This window comes from Crinia signifera, chromosome 6 (genome assembly GCF_055691185.1).
Source record: "Crinia signifera chromosome 6, ASM5569118v1, whole genome shotgun sequence".
Lineage (NCBI taxonomy): Eukaryota > Metazoa > Chordata > Amphibia > Anura > Myobatrachidae > Crinia > Crinia signifera.
The window spans coordinates 246,342,393-246,358,624 of record NC_139222.1 but is presented as its reverse complement, the minus strand read 5'-3'; the positions used below and the strand labels follow the sequence as shown (position 1 = coordinate 246,358,624).

General features: G+C 45.5%; 1 protein-coding gene across 3 annotated transcripts in view; it reads left to right on the top strand.

The window, feature by feature from the left end:
* The first annotated feature begins 1,509 nt into the window (after positions 1-1,509).
* SLF2 (SMC5/6 complex localization factor 2) overlaps positions 1,510-16,232 on the top strand; it is a 57,676-nt gene continuing 42,953 nt past the window's right edge. The window contains exons 1-3 of one of the 3 annotated variants that reach the window (XM_083149227.1): positions 1,510-1,766; positions 8,867-8,913; positions 15,725-15,912. In XM_083149227.1, the coding sequence (XP_083005353.1) occupies positions 1,675-1,766; positions 8,867-8,913; positions 15,725-15,912 (327 nt within the window). In that variant the 5' untranslated portion in view covers positions 1,510-1,674. Of the gene's footprint in view, positions 1,767-8,866; positions 8,914-15,724; positions 16,039-16,232 lie in introns of those variants that run through there. The other 2 variants (XM_083149229.1, XM_083149228.1) reach the window with 2 other exon arrangements.

Here is a 16,232-nt window from a genome sequence, read left to right as displayed (position 1 = left end):
GGCAGATGTAAAATGTGCAGAGAGATTTAGCTTTGGGTGAGTTATTTTGTTTCTGTGCAGGGTAAATACTGGCTGCTTTATTTGTACACTGCAATACAGATCTCACTTTGAAGAAAAACCCACCCAAATACAATCAGCTCCTAACTGCCATGCTACAGGATGTGTTTCAAAAATTATAGGAGCTGGTTAGGGATTTATCACTCTCCATTTGATCACTTTCCAAGGCTTGGTACATCTCACCCTATGTGAATAAGCAATGCTACTCTCAGCTTTGTGTTTAAGCAATACTACTGTGGGCATTATGGGCCTGATTCAGACCTGCTCTCTGGGATGAGAGTGTTTGTAGCCCAGCGAGCAGGTAAGCGCCATCCACCGAATGCACTTCCCCCACCCTTGTGCACGGCTGCGATCGCGTATGCAGCCGTGCACACAGGAAAAAAAATCATTCACCAGACTCACTCGGCGCGGCAAAGTGAAACACTTTGTTACCGTCCCCAAACACCTGCAGGGCGTCATACACCCTGTGAGTAGCGAGTGAAGGCTGTGGTAATTACAAAGGACCACAGATCCCTAAACCCAGAGGCGTAAGTTCATCCCAATTGCCCGGAGGCAAGCTGGAGATTGATGCCCCCTCCATCCTCCTTAAAAAGTGGAGAGAAATATTCTGTGTGTGTGTGTGTACTGGAGTAACCACACTGGTGCTGCTGTAAATGTGTCAGGATCCCGTGCGTCAGAAGACCACGCCCCAACGCGTTTCGTCATTCCAGACTTCGGCCGGAGGCGTGATGACAGGTAAGAATAACTGGGTAAGCCTGCTGGCTTTATATACCCCGTTATACTTACCTGTCATCACGCCTCCTGACAAAGTCTTGAATGACGAAACGCGTTGGAGCGTGGTCTTCTGATGTACGGGATCCTGACGCTGTCCTGTCGGAGCTCTCATGCTTGAACACGAGGACGCCGCTGTCTTTCTGCTGTCCATCTGCCGAAGTCGTGATCCAGCCTCCAGATTGCAGTGTGCAGTGTGCTACGGTGACCTCCATGCTGATTGTCTTTTAAGATGTATGTGAGATATTAAGTAAATCTGCTAAAAAATTTACTCACGTGTGCGGTCCTTCTTGTCTTCTTCTACATGCACCGTTGGTATTGAGGCTGAGACAAGCCTTTTGTGAAGTGAGCAGCACTACATGACTAGAGACGGACCAGTTCCTTAAAGCCATAGTATTCGACTGTGCGTGGATTTGAATTTTAATATACACACATCAATCATACCTCCCAACATGACCCTATGTATGCCACCCCCTGTAGTGAACACCTTTCTTATCGATTGACCTGTGAAGCACAGGCGATGGAAATCATACATTAAGAGGGAAGTCCAGAGACAGAGCATTGTGTCCCTTTGTGGCACAATGGTGAGATTAATTGCAATGCTAGTGCTTATGTGACAGGTCTGCGCTGGGATACTGTACTATAGATTACAGTTAATCGAGACTGAGCAACAATGGATCGGCACTCGGCTACCAGCCGGGAAGTTCGATGATCTCTGCGCTTGATTGGCGGCTCTGTGTGTTAGCCGGAAGCCGAGAGAGAAACGAAACTAAGCGCTTCTGTCAGCCGGGTATCGGCGGGAAGTCGGACAGCTGAGACCGGCCAGGATACACCCTTCACCTGGGCATGACTCCGCGCGTTCCTCGGTGTCAGAGAGCCAAGGCTGGCGCCCAGAAGGGTGCACTCTCTAAGCAGAGAGAGGGTGCCCAGGACGACAGGTAATAACCCCGTCACCTGCATTACCCATTGCCTGTATTGTCACTGTCCTAATGCCTGGGAAGAGAGGTACTCGCTGTATGCATCCCTCTCCTGCAGTTCTAGAGTCTCTGAAGTGTGATAATGCTAGTAACTGAGGCAGCTTGGGACTTGTAGTTCCTTCCTCCATAACTACAAATCCCAAGCTATGTTATGGGGTAGGCAAAAGGTAGCACATCTAGACTTAGGGCCAGATGTACTAAGCTTCAAAAGTGATAAAATGGAGAGTGATAAACAGACAGCCAATCAGCTCCTGCCTGTCATCTTTCAAACACAGTCTGTGACATGGCAGGTAGGAGCTGATTGGCTGGCTGTTTATCACTCTCCATTTTATTACTTTTGAAGCTTAATGCATCTGGCCCTTAGACCACTTATGCCACCACCTTTATCTGTGGCCACGCCTCCTTTCCTTATCTGCGCAGGTTTTAAACTGAGAAATATTGGCGGGTATGAAGGTATTGCTCATACACATTGTAAATTGCATTGTCAAATCTGCGTCAGATGGGATGATATGGTGTAGTATGTATGGAGGACCACACAATGTGGGGGATTCACCACATGAGGCGGTGTGATGTCGATAGAATATGTATTGCCTAAACAGGTTCAGGGAATACTGGAATGGGTAACAAGATTGAATAAAACCAGGGATGATTCACAGGTGCATCCAATGTAAATAAAGCAGATGTAAAAGGAGGGTCTCAGAATAATTATGTAATAATACTAAATAGTGCAGTTTAATATTGTAGACCAAATATAGATTTAAGCATAAATAATCTAAATGTTCAGTTCGTCAAAAAGGATAAAAAAAACCCCACATCAAACCTATAGTTTATTGAAGTTCCCAAATGATGTCCTCAAGGCATTGTAATTAAATCCATGCTTGGCTCAATTTGATTTATCCATCTGTCCTGAGCCATGGATGTATGTAAATCCTGGACCATTAGGGTGCCTTGATGACCGTGTTTGGGTATCTCTGGCTTTGTTTCTTTCGTATATAACCTAGACAACTGGACTGTCAAGGCCCCCATACACTACTGCAAAATATTGCATGTGATACTCAGCTGGCAGCTCCCGGGTGGCTGGATTGCCTACAATACACCATATTTGGTCATTTTATCTTATGTGATCCCAGTCGTGTCTGCGGGTTCCAACCAATTCTTGTGGCATCCGTGGCGATCTCCAGATCTGATCCGATACGCACAGGATCGCTCATCGGAGCGGGTTTGGAGGTAAAACTCATATGATATGGCACTTTTCACACGCTTTATTGTTCAGATTGGTCAATATCACGTGGAAAAGGGCCATGTCGTATTTTCCTTTACCTTAAGTTTGAGAGCACCAAAATAATAAAAATCATTGTCACTTGCTGCAAAGCACAGCCTTAAGGGTATATTCAATGCGGCCAAAGGGGTTTGTATTGCGAGGATGGCTTGTTTTCGTCGAGGATCACAGAAAACAAGCCACTCTCACCATATTCTATGGTCCGGGGAAATCCTTGCCATCAGAGGACGGTGATGTTTGCGGCAAATGCAGTGAACCTCATCGTTTTCACGGTCGCTGAAAAGAAACAGTGGACATTTTTGTAAGCGAATGACAATTGACCATTTGCTCCTAAACATGGAAAACAGCAAAAATGGTCATTCAGACAAATTGGTTACCGTATTTATCGGCGTATAACACGCACTTTTTCCCCCCTGAAAACAGGGGGAAAAGATGGGTGCGTGTTATACGCCGATATGCGTGCTATACGGCGGTAATTTCATATAATAGGTGCGCGCCAGTGGTGTCCAGGTGTGCACCACTGGCGCAGCACCTCTACCCCACACCTCCGATCAGCTCCAGCCCCCCCCCCTGTCCCTGTGCTCCGGCGATCGGAGCTTCCCCGATCCCCCCGGCCCGCCTGTCTCTTTACAGTGACGTCGGCGGCAGGCTCGGGTAATGTCGGCCAGGCTCGGGGGGACTCGGAAGCGCTCAGGCACCCGAGTCCTCCCGAGCCGCAAACATCCCCCAGCCTGCCGCCGACGTCACTGCTAAATGTGACAGGCGGCTAGGAAGGGGGAGAGAGGCAGCAGGGAAGCTCCGGCGTACTAACGCCGGAGCGGAGGCGAGGGGGGGGCGGGCTGCTTCTAACCTTCTGTGGTGGGTTTTGCTGGGGCAGGATAAACCTGCCCTGGTAGGTTTGTCCTGCCCCAGCACAACCCACCACCCAAGGGGTTAAAGCTCCTCCCTGCACAGTGACTCCTTCCTCCCTGGCTACAGCAGCGTCTGTAAAAAAAAAATAAGTTTTTATTTAGAAATTTAACTTTTTTTCCTGAGATTTCCCTTTTAAAATGAAGGTGCGTGTTATACGCCGATAAATACGGTAAATCAATCTATGCAGACGACTGCTTTTGTCCATTTTCCAGCTTTTGTGAGCAAATGGTTTACTGGAATTTGTTCCCAGAAATTTCCAGATTTTTATTCCAACCCACCATATTGGAAAGATAATATTAAAGTGTGTATCGCAGGGGTTCCCAATCTTTTTTGAATCACGGCACCCTAGAGTATCAGAATTTTCCATGGCACCCCTACGCCCAAAACCAATACATAAAATGAAGTAAATTGTGTTTATATGTGCTTCTTTAGGTTCAGTTATGTGGTAAAGAGCAGGATTTGCTTCTGATTGTACACATTTTATGATTGGCAGCCAACAGCACTGGTTTTGTCCATAAATAATTGATCATAAATAATTTGAATTGGTCCTGGACCACCAACCTGTGGCACGAGGCACCCCAGGGAGCCACGGCACACAGTTTGGGAACCACTAATGTATGGGCTTTTAGGGCAGTTCCTCTGTAGCTGGTAACAAATAAAAATTGCAAGACAGCACTGCCACTTTGGCATTCAGTGTTCCTCTGCACCCACGCTGACATGGGAGGAGGAGGCAGCAGCAGTAATCCTACTGGCATTAGCGGGAATCCCAGAGACAGTACACAGCCAGCGGCCAAACGCAAAGGGGCACGATACCTAACAGCATACTGCTCCTTAATATATGGATACACATATCGCTCGCTTTCACTCCACTCATAAGTACTGTGGGTATTTCAAATTTAAAGGAGGGGGTACTCAAAAAGCCTAATTAAGAGGTACGGGAGGGAAAAAAGGGTGTGAACCGGTGATCTATTTTCTCATCAATATGCAGTTGTGCTCCCTCCCCTCCCCCCCCCCCCCAACATGACTGTGACAACAGTATGAGAACACTTCTGTAGCACACAGTAACTGCAATGAATAGTGTTCTTTCTAGCACCCACCATATTTGAAAACCCATGCAGTTCCTTTTCCCTGCCTGGGGTGTCGCTGTCTGCTGTGGTGTTTCTAGCACAGTGTGGTCAGTATATCAGCACTGATATGCAAACCAAACCTGTGCTAGAAACACCACAGCAGACAGCGGCACCCCAGGCAGGGAAGAGGAACTGCATGGGTTTTCAAATATGGTGGGTGCTAGAATGAACACTAAATGAAGCAAGTGTCTCTGTTCAACCGGGCGGCACTGCCATGATGGACAACAGCAGTATGTTGCAAAGCATGGCATTTTCTGTTTTGCTGTTTCTTTTAATGACTATTACATGCACTTTACTTTGTTTCCCAAGAATAAATGATTCATGCTGGATTTTAAATGAAGATCTGCATATTTCCCGTCTCAGCCCCAACTTTGGGCATTATTTATTTATTAACAGTTTCTTATATAGCGCAGCATATTCCGTTGCGCTTTACATAGGGGACAGTGATACAACAAAACAGGGTATTTACAGACAGTCAAAATGTAGGAGGGCCCTGCTCGCAAGCTTACAATCTATAGGGAAATAGGCATTGATAAATAAGGATAGATACTGGGCGGTATTCAATGTGAATACCAGCGACGTGCAGCGAATCCTGTTTAGGATTCGCTGCACATTCGCCACTGCCCGCCACGTTCCGGAGCCTCGACGGCTCCGGTATTCAACGAGTCAGGGGCTCACTGCCCCTGACTGGCGAATTTGTGCTCCTGCGGCGATGCCGCAGGGAGCCTGAAAACGGTGGCAGGGAGATGGAAGTCTCTCTGCCTGCCCCAGAGGGTATGTGGGGGGGAGGTGGGCTTCCCGGGTGCCAGGCAGCACAGGCTGCCCCCCGGGGGTGCCAGCAGGGGACCGGGTATATTCACTACACCCGATAACGATCGCGTGCAGTGAATATATGAATATCTAATGAGCGGCTCGGCTCCGGCGCCCCCTGCTGGCTGCTGTGTACAGCACATGAATAAAAATAGCATGCCCCACCTCAGAATAAAATTCCTGATTTTTTTGACACCAAATGTAAAAAACAAAACACTTTATTTTAAAAGTTCACATTCCACTTCACCATAAAAAGATAGTGATTGCTACTCGGTGAATCATGGCGAAAAAAAACCTTGAAATGTATTCGCCATCTGCTCATTGAAAAGGGTGATTCACCGTTTTTGTCCAAAATTCGCCAAACAGCACAAATTCGCCATAAAAACATGGCGAATCAGGCTCATTGAATACCGCCCACTGTATTCTTTATTGCATCGATTCCACCAGAACACAAGGTTCTATGACTGGTTCTGGAATTTGATAAGCTTGCCTGAAGAGATGAGTTTTTAGGGAACGCTTATAGGTTTGGAGACTGGAGGAGAGTCTTATTGTGCTTGGGAGGGCATTCCACAGAGTGGGTGCAGCCCGAAGAAAGTCCTGCAGTCGGGAATGGGAGCGAATAATGAGTGTGGATGAGAGACGCAGATCTTGGGAGGAGCGTAGAGGTTGTGTTGGATGATATTTTGAGATAAGAGAAGATATGTATGTTGGTGTAGTTTGGTTTATGGCTTTGTGTGTAAGTAAAATAATTTTGTATTGAATACGGTAGAATACAGGTAACCAATGAAGTAACTGACAGAGTAGCTTTGTAGACGATGAACGTCTGGCTAGGAAGATTAGCCTTGCAGCTGCATTCATAATGGACTGTAGTGATGAGAGTCTGTATTGGGGAAGGCCAATAAGGAGACTATTGCAATAATCAATGCGTGAGATGATGAGAGCATGGATTAGAGTTTTTGCAGTGTCTTGTGTAAGGTAAGGGTGAATTTTAAATATGTTTTTTAGGTGCATGTGGCATGATTTTGAGACAGATTGAATGTGGGGTACAAAGGAAAGTTCTGAGTCAAGGATAACATAAGATTTGTGCCATTTCTGCATAGCAATTTGCATTTATTATTTATTATGCAGACATTCTTCAACCTAAATCATCCAAAAGTGACTATTGTGGAGCAGAATTTTACTATTGTAGTGATTTTCAACCTTTTTACCATGTGGCACAATAAATAAAATTTTAAAAAACATGGGTACTTGTGTAGTTTCACTGCGCCCGATATATCGGATGCGATATGGGCCGATATATCAATACGATCCGAAGCGATTTTTGACCTGTTCATATCCCCACTATCCACTACGCATGGAGTTGATTTTATATAATGTGGCGAGCGCAGCGTGGTGAGTGGACGCGGATTAATGCGCTCGCCACACTATATAAAATCATTATGAACAGGTCAAAAATCGCATCGATATATCAGCCGATATCGCATCCGATATATCGGGCGCCGTGAAAATACACAAGTACCAAAACATGAGATCCTCACAGGGCAAAATACATTGGCCTCCACAGGTAACAAAAATAAAATACTTTGGTACTTTACATGAAAAGAAGAGACAGTTGAACTGGTGGTGGCTGTAAACTGGTTTGGGCATCTTTAGATTTGGGGGCACAGTTAAGAACAGCTCACGGCACACTAGTGTGCAACGGCAAAGTGGTTAAAAAACACTGTACTATTGTCTTGAACATGTAAGTTATTATTTGATTCCGGACAATTGATCCTTTCATAGATCCAAAACCTCTTTATTATATTTTGCCAGTGGAGTTAAGGGGATTTAAGATTTTTTTCATGCTGGTGGTCTCTAAAATGCAGTCCTTTCATGCATTCACAGCCGCTGGTACTGACATTACGGTTATGTTTTTGAGAGTCTGGAAATGTGTAGTTTAAGAAGTGTCAAATTCTCAGTTAACATACTGATTACCCATAGTACCAATTTGGACAATGAACATTTTTCTGTAAGAGAAAAACTATAGCATACTTAACCGTAAAGGCCCCCATACACTATGCGATTTGGGCATGATTTCACCCGATTCGGATGAATCGGGCCGTGAAATTGGCCCAAATCGCACTTGCAGACACCCTGTCCGATCCGATGCGCGGTCCCGTGCGCATGGGGTCGGGAGGTCGGACGGGCTGCACATAAGATTTGCTAAATCTTATGTGCAGCCCAGCCCCGGAGCCGTGCGGGGGATGACAGCGGGCGGGGGATGCCGGCTATAGAGAGCCGAGCAGGGGGAGGCTGCATAGGGAGCCGGGCAGGAGGAGGGTGACAGCGGGAGCAGCGCGCTGGGCAGGGAGGATGACGCTGGCTGCCGGGAGGAACACACTAACTTGAAAAAAAAAAAAAAGCCCATACAGATGACTAGCAAGCCATTTATTGTCTGAGACCTCTCTCAGCCAATCAGCGATTGGCTGAGAGAGCTCTCAGCCAATCAATGGCTTGCTAGTCATTCTGTATGGGCTTTTTTTTCAAGTTATCTGTGTTCCTCCCGGCTCCCGCCGCTGCCCGGCAGCCAGCGTAATCCTCCCTGCCCAGCTCGCTGCTCCCGCTGTCACCCTCCTCCTGCCCGGCTCCCTATGCAGCCTCCCCCTGCTCGGCTCTCTATTAGCCGGCATCCCCCGCCCGCACGGCTCCCTCCTCTTGCAGCTCCCCGGGGACCGCCTATGATAAATCCATGCGATTTATCATATGCAAACCTTGGCACATCAAGTGCCTAATCGTGTGTCCCCCTCCCGGGGAGCTGCAGGGTGAAATAAGGTCCGACTTGTCCTTAGGACAAGTCGGACTAATGTATGGGGGCCTTTAGAAATTAATCCTGCATTAAAAGCTGTAGTGTTAATTTGTGTGAATTCATATTTGGTTTTATTTTTTATTTTTAGAAAAAAACAGCATATAACAGATTTTTTCAAACCAACTTGCAAGCCAGGTAAGCATTTATATGTTACTTATATGATACCAAATATGTTTTCTTTTATTCCTTTTTTTTTTTTTGTATTTACCATCTACTGTAGGTACTAGTAGTTGTATACTGCCCATAAAATTGAGTTCTGTGTTAACTACATGTTTTTCATTATTTTCCACTACTGCACCAATATTACCCCTCTTTATTCCTCTATCTTCAACCATGCTTAAATAAGGTATGGGATATTTATACAAACTGGCACATTTACTTTATTTAGAAGTTGTGTAGAAAATAAATTATATGGATTTTTTTCCCCTTTTCTGAACTTTGTAATAGCAATATTTTATTAAGCGATTCCTTTTATAAAACGCAATTAATGAATACCTATTTATAGGATGCTCTTACATAATGACTCCCATCATGCAGTGAGACTATTGATCTATTTAATTGGTGAAAAATTATATACGCAGTTCATAGCATCATAGAAACTGAATTTATATGGTGGTACAGGTTATCCAAATATCCGTTATCCAAATTATTCCGAAAACCATACATTCCAGAAAGTGAAAACATTTTTTTTTTGGTTAAAAGCACTACTGGGTACATCTGTAACAGCACTACTGAGGACACGATATGTAACTGGCACTAAATATGTGCAAAAAAATGATTGCTTGGCTTTCAAAGTTAGTATCTGAGATTTGCGCAGATGGGTGATAGAGTATAGATATGATTCTCACCTTTTATATACATATAAGGTTTAAGTTTTATATATGTTATTCAGAACTGTCACTGTCCCTTTAATATGTATTTTCCTTAAAATGCTTCTAGCAGAACAGATTTTAATTTCAGCATAAGATGGAACAGTTTGAGGTGATTGTAAGGGCAGTATTCAACGTAGAAAATTCTCCGTGCATGGCGAGAGATTTTTTTCTCTCGCCATGCACTCTCCGTGTTCCGGAGCCTCCTGCTCCCACTATTCAACGTATTTAAGACTCGCCGCCACTCGCGGCGAGTCTTAACCCCTGCAGCGGATGAGCGTCCGCGGCAGGGAGCTGACAGGGAGCCGTGGGACGTGGCATCCAGGGAGATTAAAGTCTCCCTGGATGCCCCAGAACATATGTGAGGGTAGGGGGCCCCCCTGGGACCCAGGCAGCACAGGCTGCCCCCCCTATAGCCAGCGGGGGACCCAGTATTCACTGCACCCGAACGTGCATACGGGTGCAGTGAATATATGAATATCTAATGAGCGGCTCGAGCGCTCCGGCCCCCTGCTGGCTGCACTGTGTAAAAAAAAAAAAAAAAAAAAATTAAAAAAAAATATATTTTTTTTAATTAAATATATAATCATGTGCTATAAGCACATGAATAAAAATAACATGCCCCTTCACAGAAAAAAAAAACTGATTTTTTGACACCAAAATTAAATACAAAACCCTTTTAGATTAAAAGTTCACATTCCAGCTCTCCATCAAAAGATGGAGAATTTCTACACGGAGAGAGACGGCGAAAATCACTTAGAAAGACGGAGAACATTTCACATTGAATAGGGTTGCTCGCTTTTGGAGAGCAAAATGCTCCGTCCAAGGCGAAAAAAGCACAAATTCTCCACAAAACACGGAGAACTTTTCTCATTGAATACTGCCCTAAGAGTTGTAACTTGTTACCAAGGTCAGAAGATATTGCACCTGCGACATGAAGATAGCGTTTTGGAATGTTGTGAGAATCAGAAGGAGGAGGCAAGGTTACTGCTTGCCTATCGACATTGATACAATTATTTCTATTATAAAGAAACTTTTGTTTTGACATCTTATCAAAAAGTGTGAATTTATTGCTTTAGCTCAAAACTTCAAAAGAAACATTTTATGAGCAATGACGTGGATTGCATTCCACATTTTTGGTATAACTATGAGCACCCTAAGATTAAACTTCAGATCACTGTCTGACTAGCATACTCCATTGGTGTGTGTGTGTCATTTCAACTGATCTCCGGCCGTCTCTTAGAAGATGAATCCTCTGGCTGACATCGAAGGTTGATAAGTATAGCTGAACCCTATCATGGGTATCTGCGCATGTGCAGGCATATGGTGCGTGCACCCACGGCGACCTTTCGGGTTGCCGGGTGAACGCACCCATGGCAGCGAGGGAGGGGCGGAGATGGGCGGGGGGCGCCGGGCTACCCGATCACCATATGGGAACGCCCAGCGTTCCATGGGCGTTCCCATGAGAACGCTGGGCGTTCTCATGGTAATGAGGCAGTGACGCGGGTGTGTGGGCCAGGTAGCTGACATCACCGGATGTCAGCTGCCCGCCCATATCACGCCAGCGTGCACGCAAATGTAAGTGACTGAAAAGTCACTTATATATGCGTGCACGCTAAACATCATTCGATGGTCGGTGACCATTGAATGATGTGGGCGGACACCCCAGCAAAGCGAATGGATGTTTATGCAAAACATCCATTCGCTGCTGTGTGGGCGAAGCCGCACATTGCTGGGGGGGCGTGCGTTCGCCGGGAGGGGTTTGGTGGACTCGCAAGGCAACCTGAATAACCCCCGATATCTCAGGATACATCATTGTATACGGAATAATTTGTTATCCAAGATTCGTACCTGTGTATTATTACGGCGCACAAGTTTCTTCCGTACGGCACCAAATGAAAATCGCATCGCATGGGACATTTTAACGGTTGTCCGATGCGATCCGATTTTCCTATGTAATGTATTCCGTGCTGTTTTATTTATATTGTATGGTGTGTACAATGACCTTAGGTATACAATAATGACATACAATGAGGTTTTAGGCACCCCCCACTATCCACGCCACCCCGAAGCGTGGCGAGTGGCGGCGGAACGTGTCCTCCGACCTTTTCATACCCCTACTATCTACGTTGGCGTGGAGTTGATTTTATATAGGGTGGTGAGCCACCGAGCCCGAAGCGTGGCGAGGGGACGCAGATTACTTTACATGTATTCCGCATCCCCTCGCAGGGCTCGCTGCGCTCGCCACACTATATGGAATCAACTCCACGCCGACGTGGATAGTAGGGGTATGAAAAGGTCGGAGGACACGTTCCGACGCCCCTCGCGGGGCTTGCTGCGCTCGCCACGCTTCGGGGTGGCGTGGATAGTGGGGGGGTGCCTAAAACCTCATTGTATGTCATTATTTTATACCTAATGTCATTGTACACCCTATGCAATATAACTAAAACAGCACTGACTACATTACATAGGAAAATCAGATCGCATCGGACGGCCCTTACAATGGCCCATGCGTTGCGATTTCCCTACGCAGAATAGCCCACTAAGCAAATAGCTTAGTGGGCGCCGTGATAATACACAAGTACCCAAAATTCTTCTGGTCCCAAGCATTTTGGATAAGGGATACTCAACCTGTATATTTAAAAAGAAAAAAGTGTAGTGAAGTGTCTCCAACATAGCAGTGGTAACCCATGCTATCATGCCTGAATCAATTATCTAGGAGTAGAATGTAAGTGACATCAGAGGAAGTGTAGATCATTGTTAAACAGATGGCTGGTGCAAGTGTCACTGTGCCAGCATTGCACCAACTAAGGACTATACAATATGATCATAGGAACAAAAAGGGTATTCTATACCTGTAAAATCCTTTTCTTCAAGGCCATGGGGGACACAGGCTTCATACAGTGTGGTATTGGGTGATTTGCGGCGTCGGGCACCAATCAGTTAAGATCTTCTTCCTCTGTGCAACTCGGGCTGCCTACATCACCCCCTGCCTCAGGCACCTGTTTTTGAAAAAGCCCAAGACCAGGAAGAAATAGGAGCAAGAAATGCAAACCAGGAGCATGTCAGCCAATGACAACATTGCAACCCTATCCCACATGCCCGGTGCTTCAAGGTGGGCATCCTGTGTCCCCAATGGACCCAAAGAAAATAATTTTATGCAGGGGGAAATGCCAAAGCCGGACCCCTTAAGAGAGGGGATGCTCCTGAGCTGCATTGAGGACCTTTTGCCCGAATGCCGCAGGGGAAAAGTTGTCAAAGGAATAAAACTTAATGAAAGTATGGGCAGAAGACCAAGTGGCCACTCTGCATAGCTAATTTGTCTAGCACCCTGTCTAGCTGCCCATGAAGTTCCCACTGACGAGTGGAATGAGATATCACTACGGAAGGGACAGGAAGGTCTGCCGCCAAATATTCATGCCGAATAGTGGAATAGAGCCACCTGGCTAAAATTTGTTTAGAGGCCAGCCCTGTTTCTGAAAATCATATAGAAAAGTGTATTTATCTGTTTTAAGGGACTGTGTAGTCAACACAAGTAGAAAGAGCCCTAACTACATCCAAAAAGGCCTCTTCTGGAGTCTAGTCTGGAGCTAGAAAGGCAGGAACCACAACTTCTAATGTGAAATTTAGAATACTCCTTGGGAAGGTATTCCAAATATGTGCTGAGAATCGCTTGATCCGATAGGAAAATAAGTAATGGAGAGCAGCAAGAATGTACTAAAATCGGAAACCGCAGAGGCTATGGCTAGGAGAAAGAGAGCCAACAAATGTCCGCAGAGTCCAGCTGTTGAAAAGGCACTTGGAAGGACAGATTCCAAGGAGCCAAGGGAGGGAGAAAAGCATTCCTTGTAGGACGGTCCGAACATCTAGCGTTTGCAGAAATGAGTGGAATGCATGACAAGCGGAACGTCAGGGTTCAAGCCTTGAGCCAAACACCAATTAAAGTCCAGAGAGAGGCTGTGCTACTGCCCGGCCTTCTGCAGCAGCCCCTGCCGGAAAGGCCTGTAAGGGTCCATTAAATAAAATTTCACTTTACAAAGCTTTTGAGAGTTGCATAAACTTCCGCCCGTCCGTCGGATGGGCTTAAAGACTAGTAATAATAGTAAAACACCTTTAAGCATCCTTAAATACAGAAACTAATAGCAACTGTTCCAGCATCTGCAATAAAGGTAAATCAAATGTTAATACACCATGATGTTAAAACTGTCAGCTAATAGTCCTGTATTAATATACAGATATTACACCCTTAACAAGTGTGCGTAAGTAAATTTCCTCAGGAGTTGGGGAAATGTTTCCTTTAAAGATCATCAAAGTTAAATGAATGTTAAGTCTGCTTTTCTACTTGTAATACATTTAAATCCAAAATGTTTAGTGTACTGGTGACATAAATACAAATGGCCAGAGAGAAAATGTAGTACCCTTCCAGAGGGCTTGGGTGATTATATTTCTGAGCCTCTAATAGGTATTTCATTACTGATGATAGGAGTTGGACTCACTTGCTGTCAATGTAAATAACAGACTACTCTGAGATCCAGTGATCCTCCTGTGGTCCTTATGGAAGCACAGAGAACTAACACGAATGGGTAGTGAAATTTTATTAGTCACAGACCTCCAGAGAAATCTGCTTTTATATTATGCTCAGTCTATGTTAAAGCCAGACTTCCATTTAGATGTAACTTGGTATTCTTAACTGATCCCTGTCGGGATTCCCGCTATCGGGATGCCAGTGTCCGTATTCTGGACGCTGACTTACCGACTGCTGGTCATCCGTTGGGATAATATTCACCTGCTTGTTAGACTGCTGCGACGCGTATCCTGTGTTGTCGGATAGAATGGGACACTGGATCAATTATCTGTAAACGTAGGAGCTGGCTATGTACTTCTGCTGTTGGTAATTCTAAGAGCACATGCTGTTTGCGGAAACATGTATGAACCTTTTTGAATACTTGCTTGGAATTAGCGCCATCGGATATTTGCTTTATTGTTGATGTTTAAGCCTTAAAATTGTGCGATGAATTAAGTTCCATTTGGGTCCTGATAAACTATAAGACAGACTAGCCTTCCCGCGTTAATTTGTGTTTTTCTTCAAATTCATTGGTTACAATCAGGTCCTGATAAGATCTAATACATAGGCCAGTATTCAATGCCTCAGATTCGCCATATTTTACAGCGAATCTGGCAATTCGCCGGGGTAATGGTGAAATATCGCTCATAAAAAACAATTCGCCCTATTCAATGGAGACAATTCGCTGAAAACGAACAGCGAATATCTGTCGATTCGCCGGTGGTGTTCAATGGGGTTTTTAGTTAAATTCGCAGAGAGTGTATTCAATGCTCAAATGGAGAACTGCTTTCTCCAGTTATTTTCGCCATGTTTCACCGTTTTGCATTCGTCATCTTTTTTAGGTGAACTGGAATGTGATCTTTTAAAATAAAGTTGTTGTTGTTTTTTTTAGGGTGTCAAAAAAAATCTGAATTTTTTTTTTCTGTGAAGGGGCATGCTATTCATGTGCTTGCAGCACATGAATATATATTTTAAACCACTTTTTTTTTTTTTTTATACACATTCACCAGCAGGGGGCCGGGAGCCGCTCATTCATATATTCACTGCACTCTGGTCCCGATCATTACATATGCAGGATCGGGACCAGTGAGTGCATCGGCTACTATCTTAGTCCCCGCCAGCTCTCGGGGGGCTCTCGTTGTGTCCCTGCCAGCCATCCTTCACCCCCGCAGTGTTCGGCGCAGGCAACGAGGTTTCCATATCCCTGCCTGCCGCCGTCCCCCGGCTCCCTGCAGCATTCGCCGGGAGGGGTGGGGGGGTGTGTTTAAAATTCTCCGCCAGGGGCAGCCAGCCCCATAGGCGTTGAATAGGGGGTGAGGGAGGGAGGACTGGCAGCGAATGCACCAGCCCTCCGGAACCCGGCGATTGTGCAGCGAATCCAAAACAGAATTTGCTGCACAGGACGATTTGGGGCATTGAATACCTGACATAGACTAGCCTTCCTGTATCACTTTTTTTTTATTTAATTGGTTGTTTAGCTACATGTTTACTGAAGACTTTTCTTCCCCCCCAGAGAGAGATGTGTTCAGCTCTACATTTAGCGGATGCATCGGAAGTCAGCTCCTTAACATGCAGACTCGAAGTAAGGATGGCACGAAAAAACCTCCATCTAAGAAACCGCGTAAGGTCCCTGGACCATCACCCAGCAAAAGCCCCGTTATGGAGGCCTTCCTAAGAGGCAGTAAAGAGAATAATGCAATTGTAAGAAATGTTCAAGCTTCCTGTTCAAAATGTGGCATGAGCCTACTGTCTCCAAGGATAGTTATCAAGAAGCTAATCTTGCCAATCAACTCACAGACAGAGTTAGAAGACAAAGGAGGGTATAAAGTATGTTTAGATTATTTTCACACTGTAGATAGTATCACTCAAACCAACAGATGGAGCCGCTCTCTTTGTCTGCAAGCTCGCCATATCGGAAAAGCGGGTGGACGGCAGTGACACGCGAGAGTCTCACACGTTCGCGCGTCCCATTGCCGAGAATGGGGTGCACGGGCGCCTCCTTCTTGGTGGACCTATCGGGA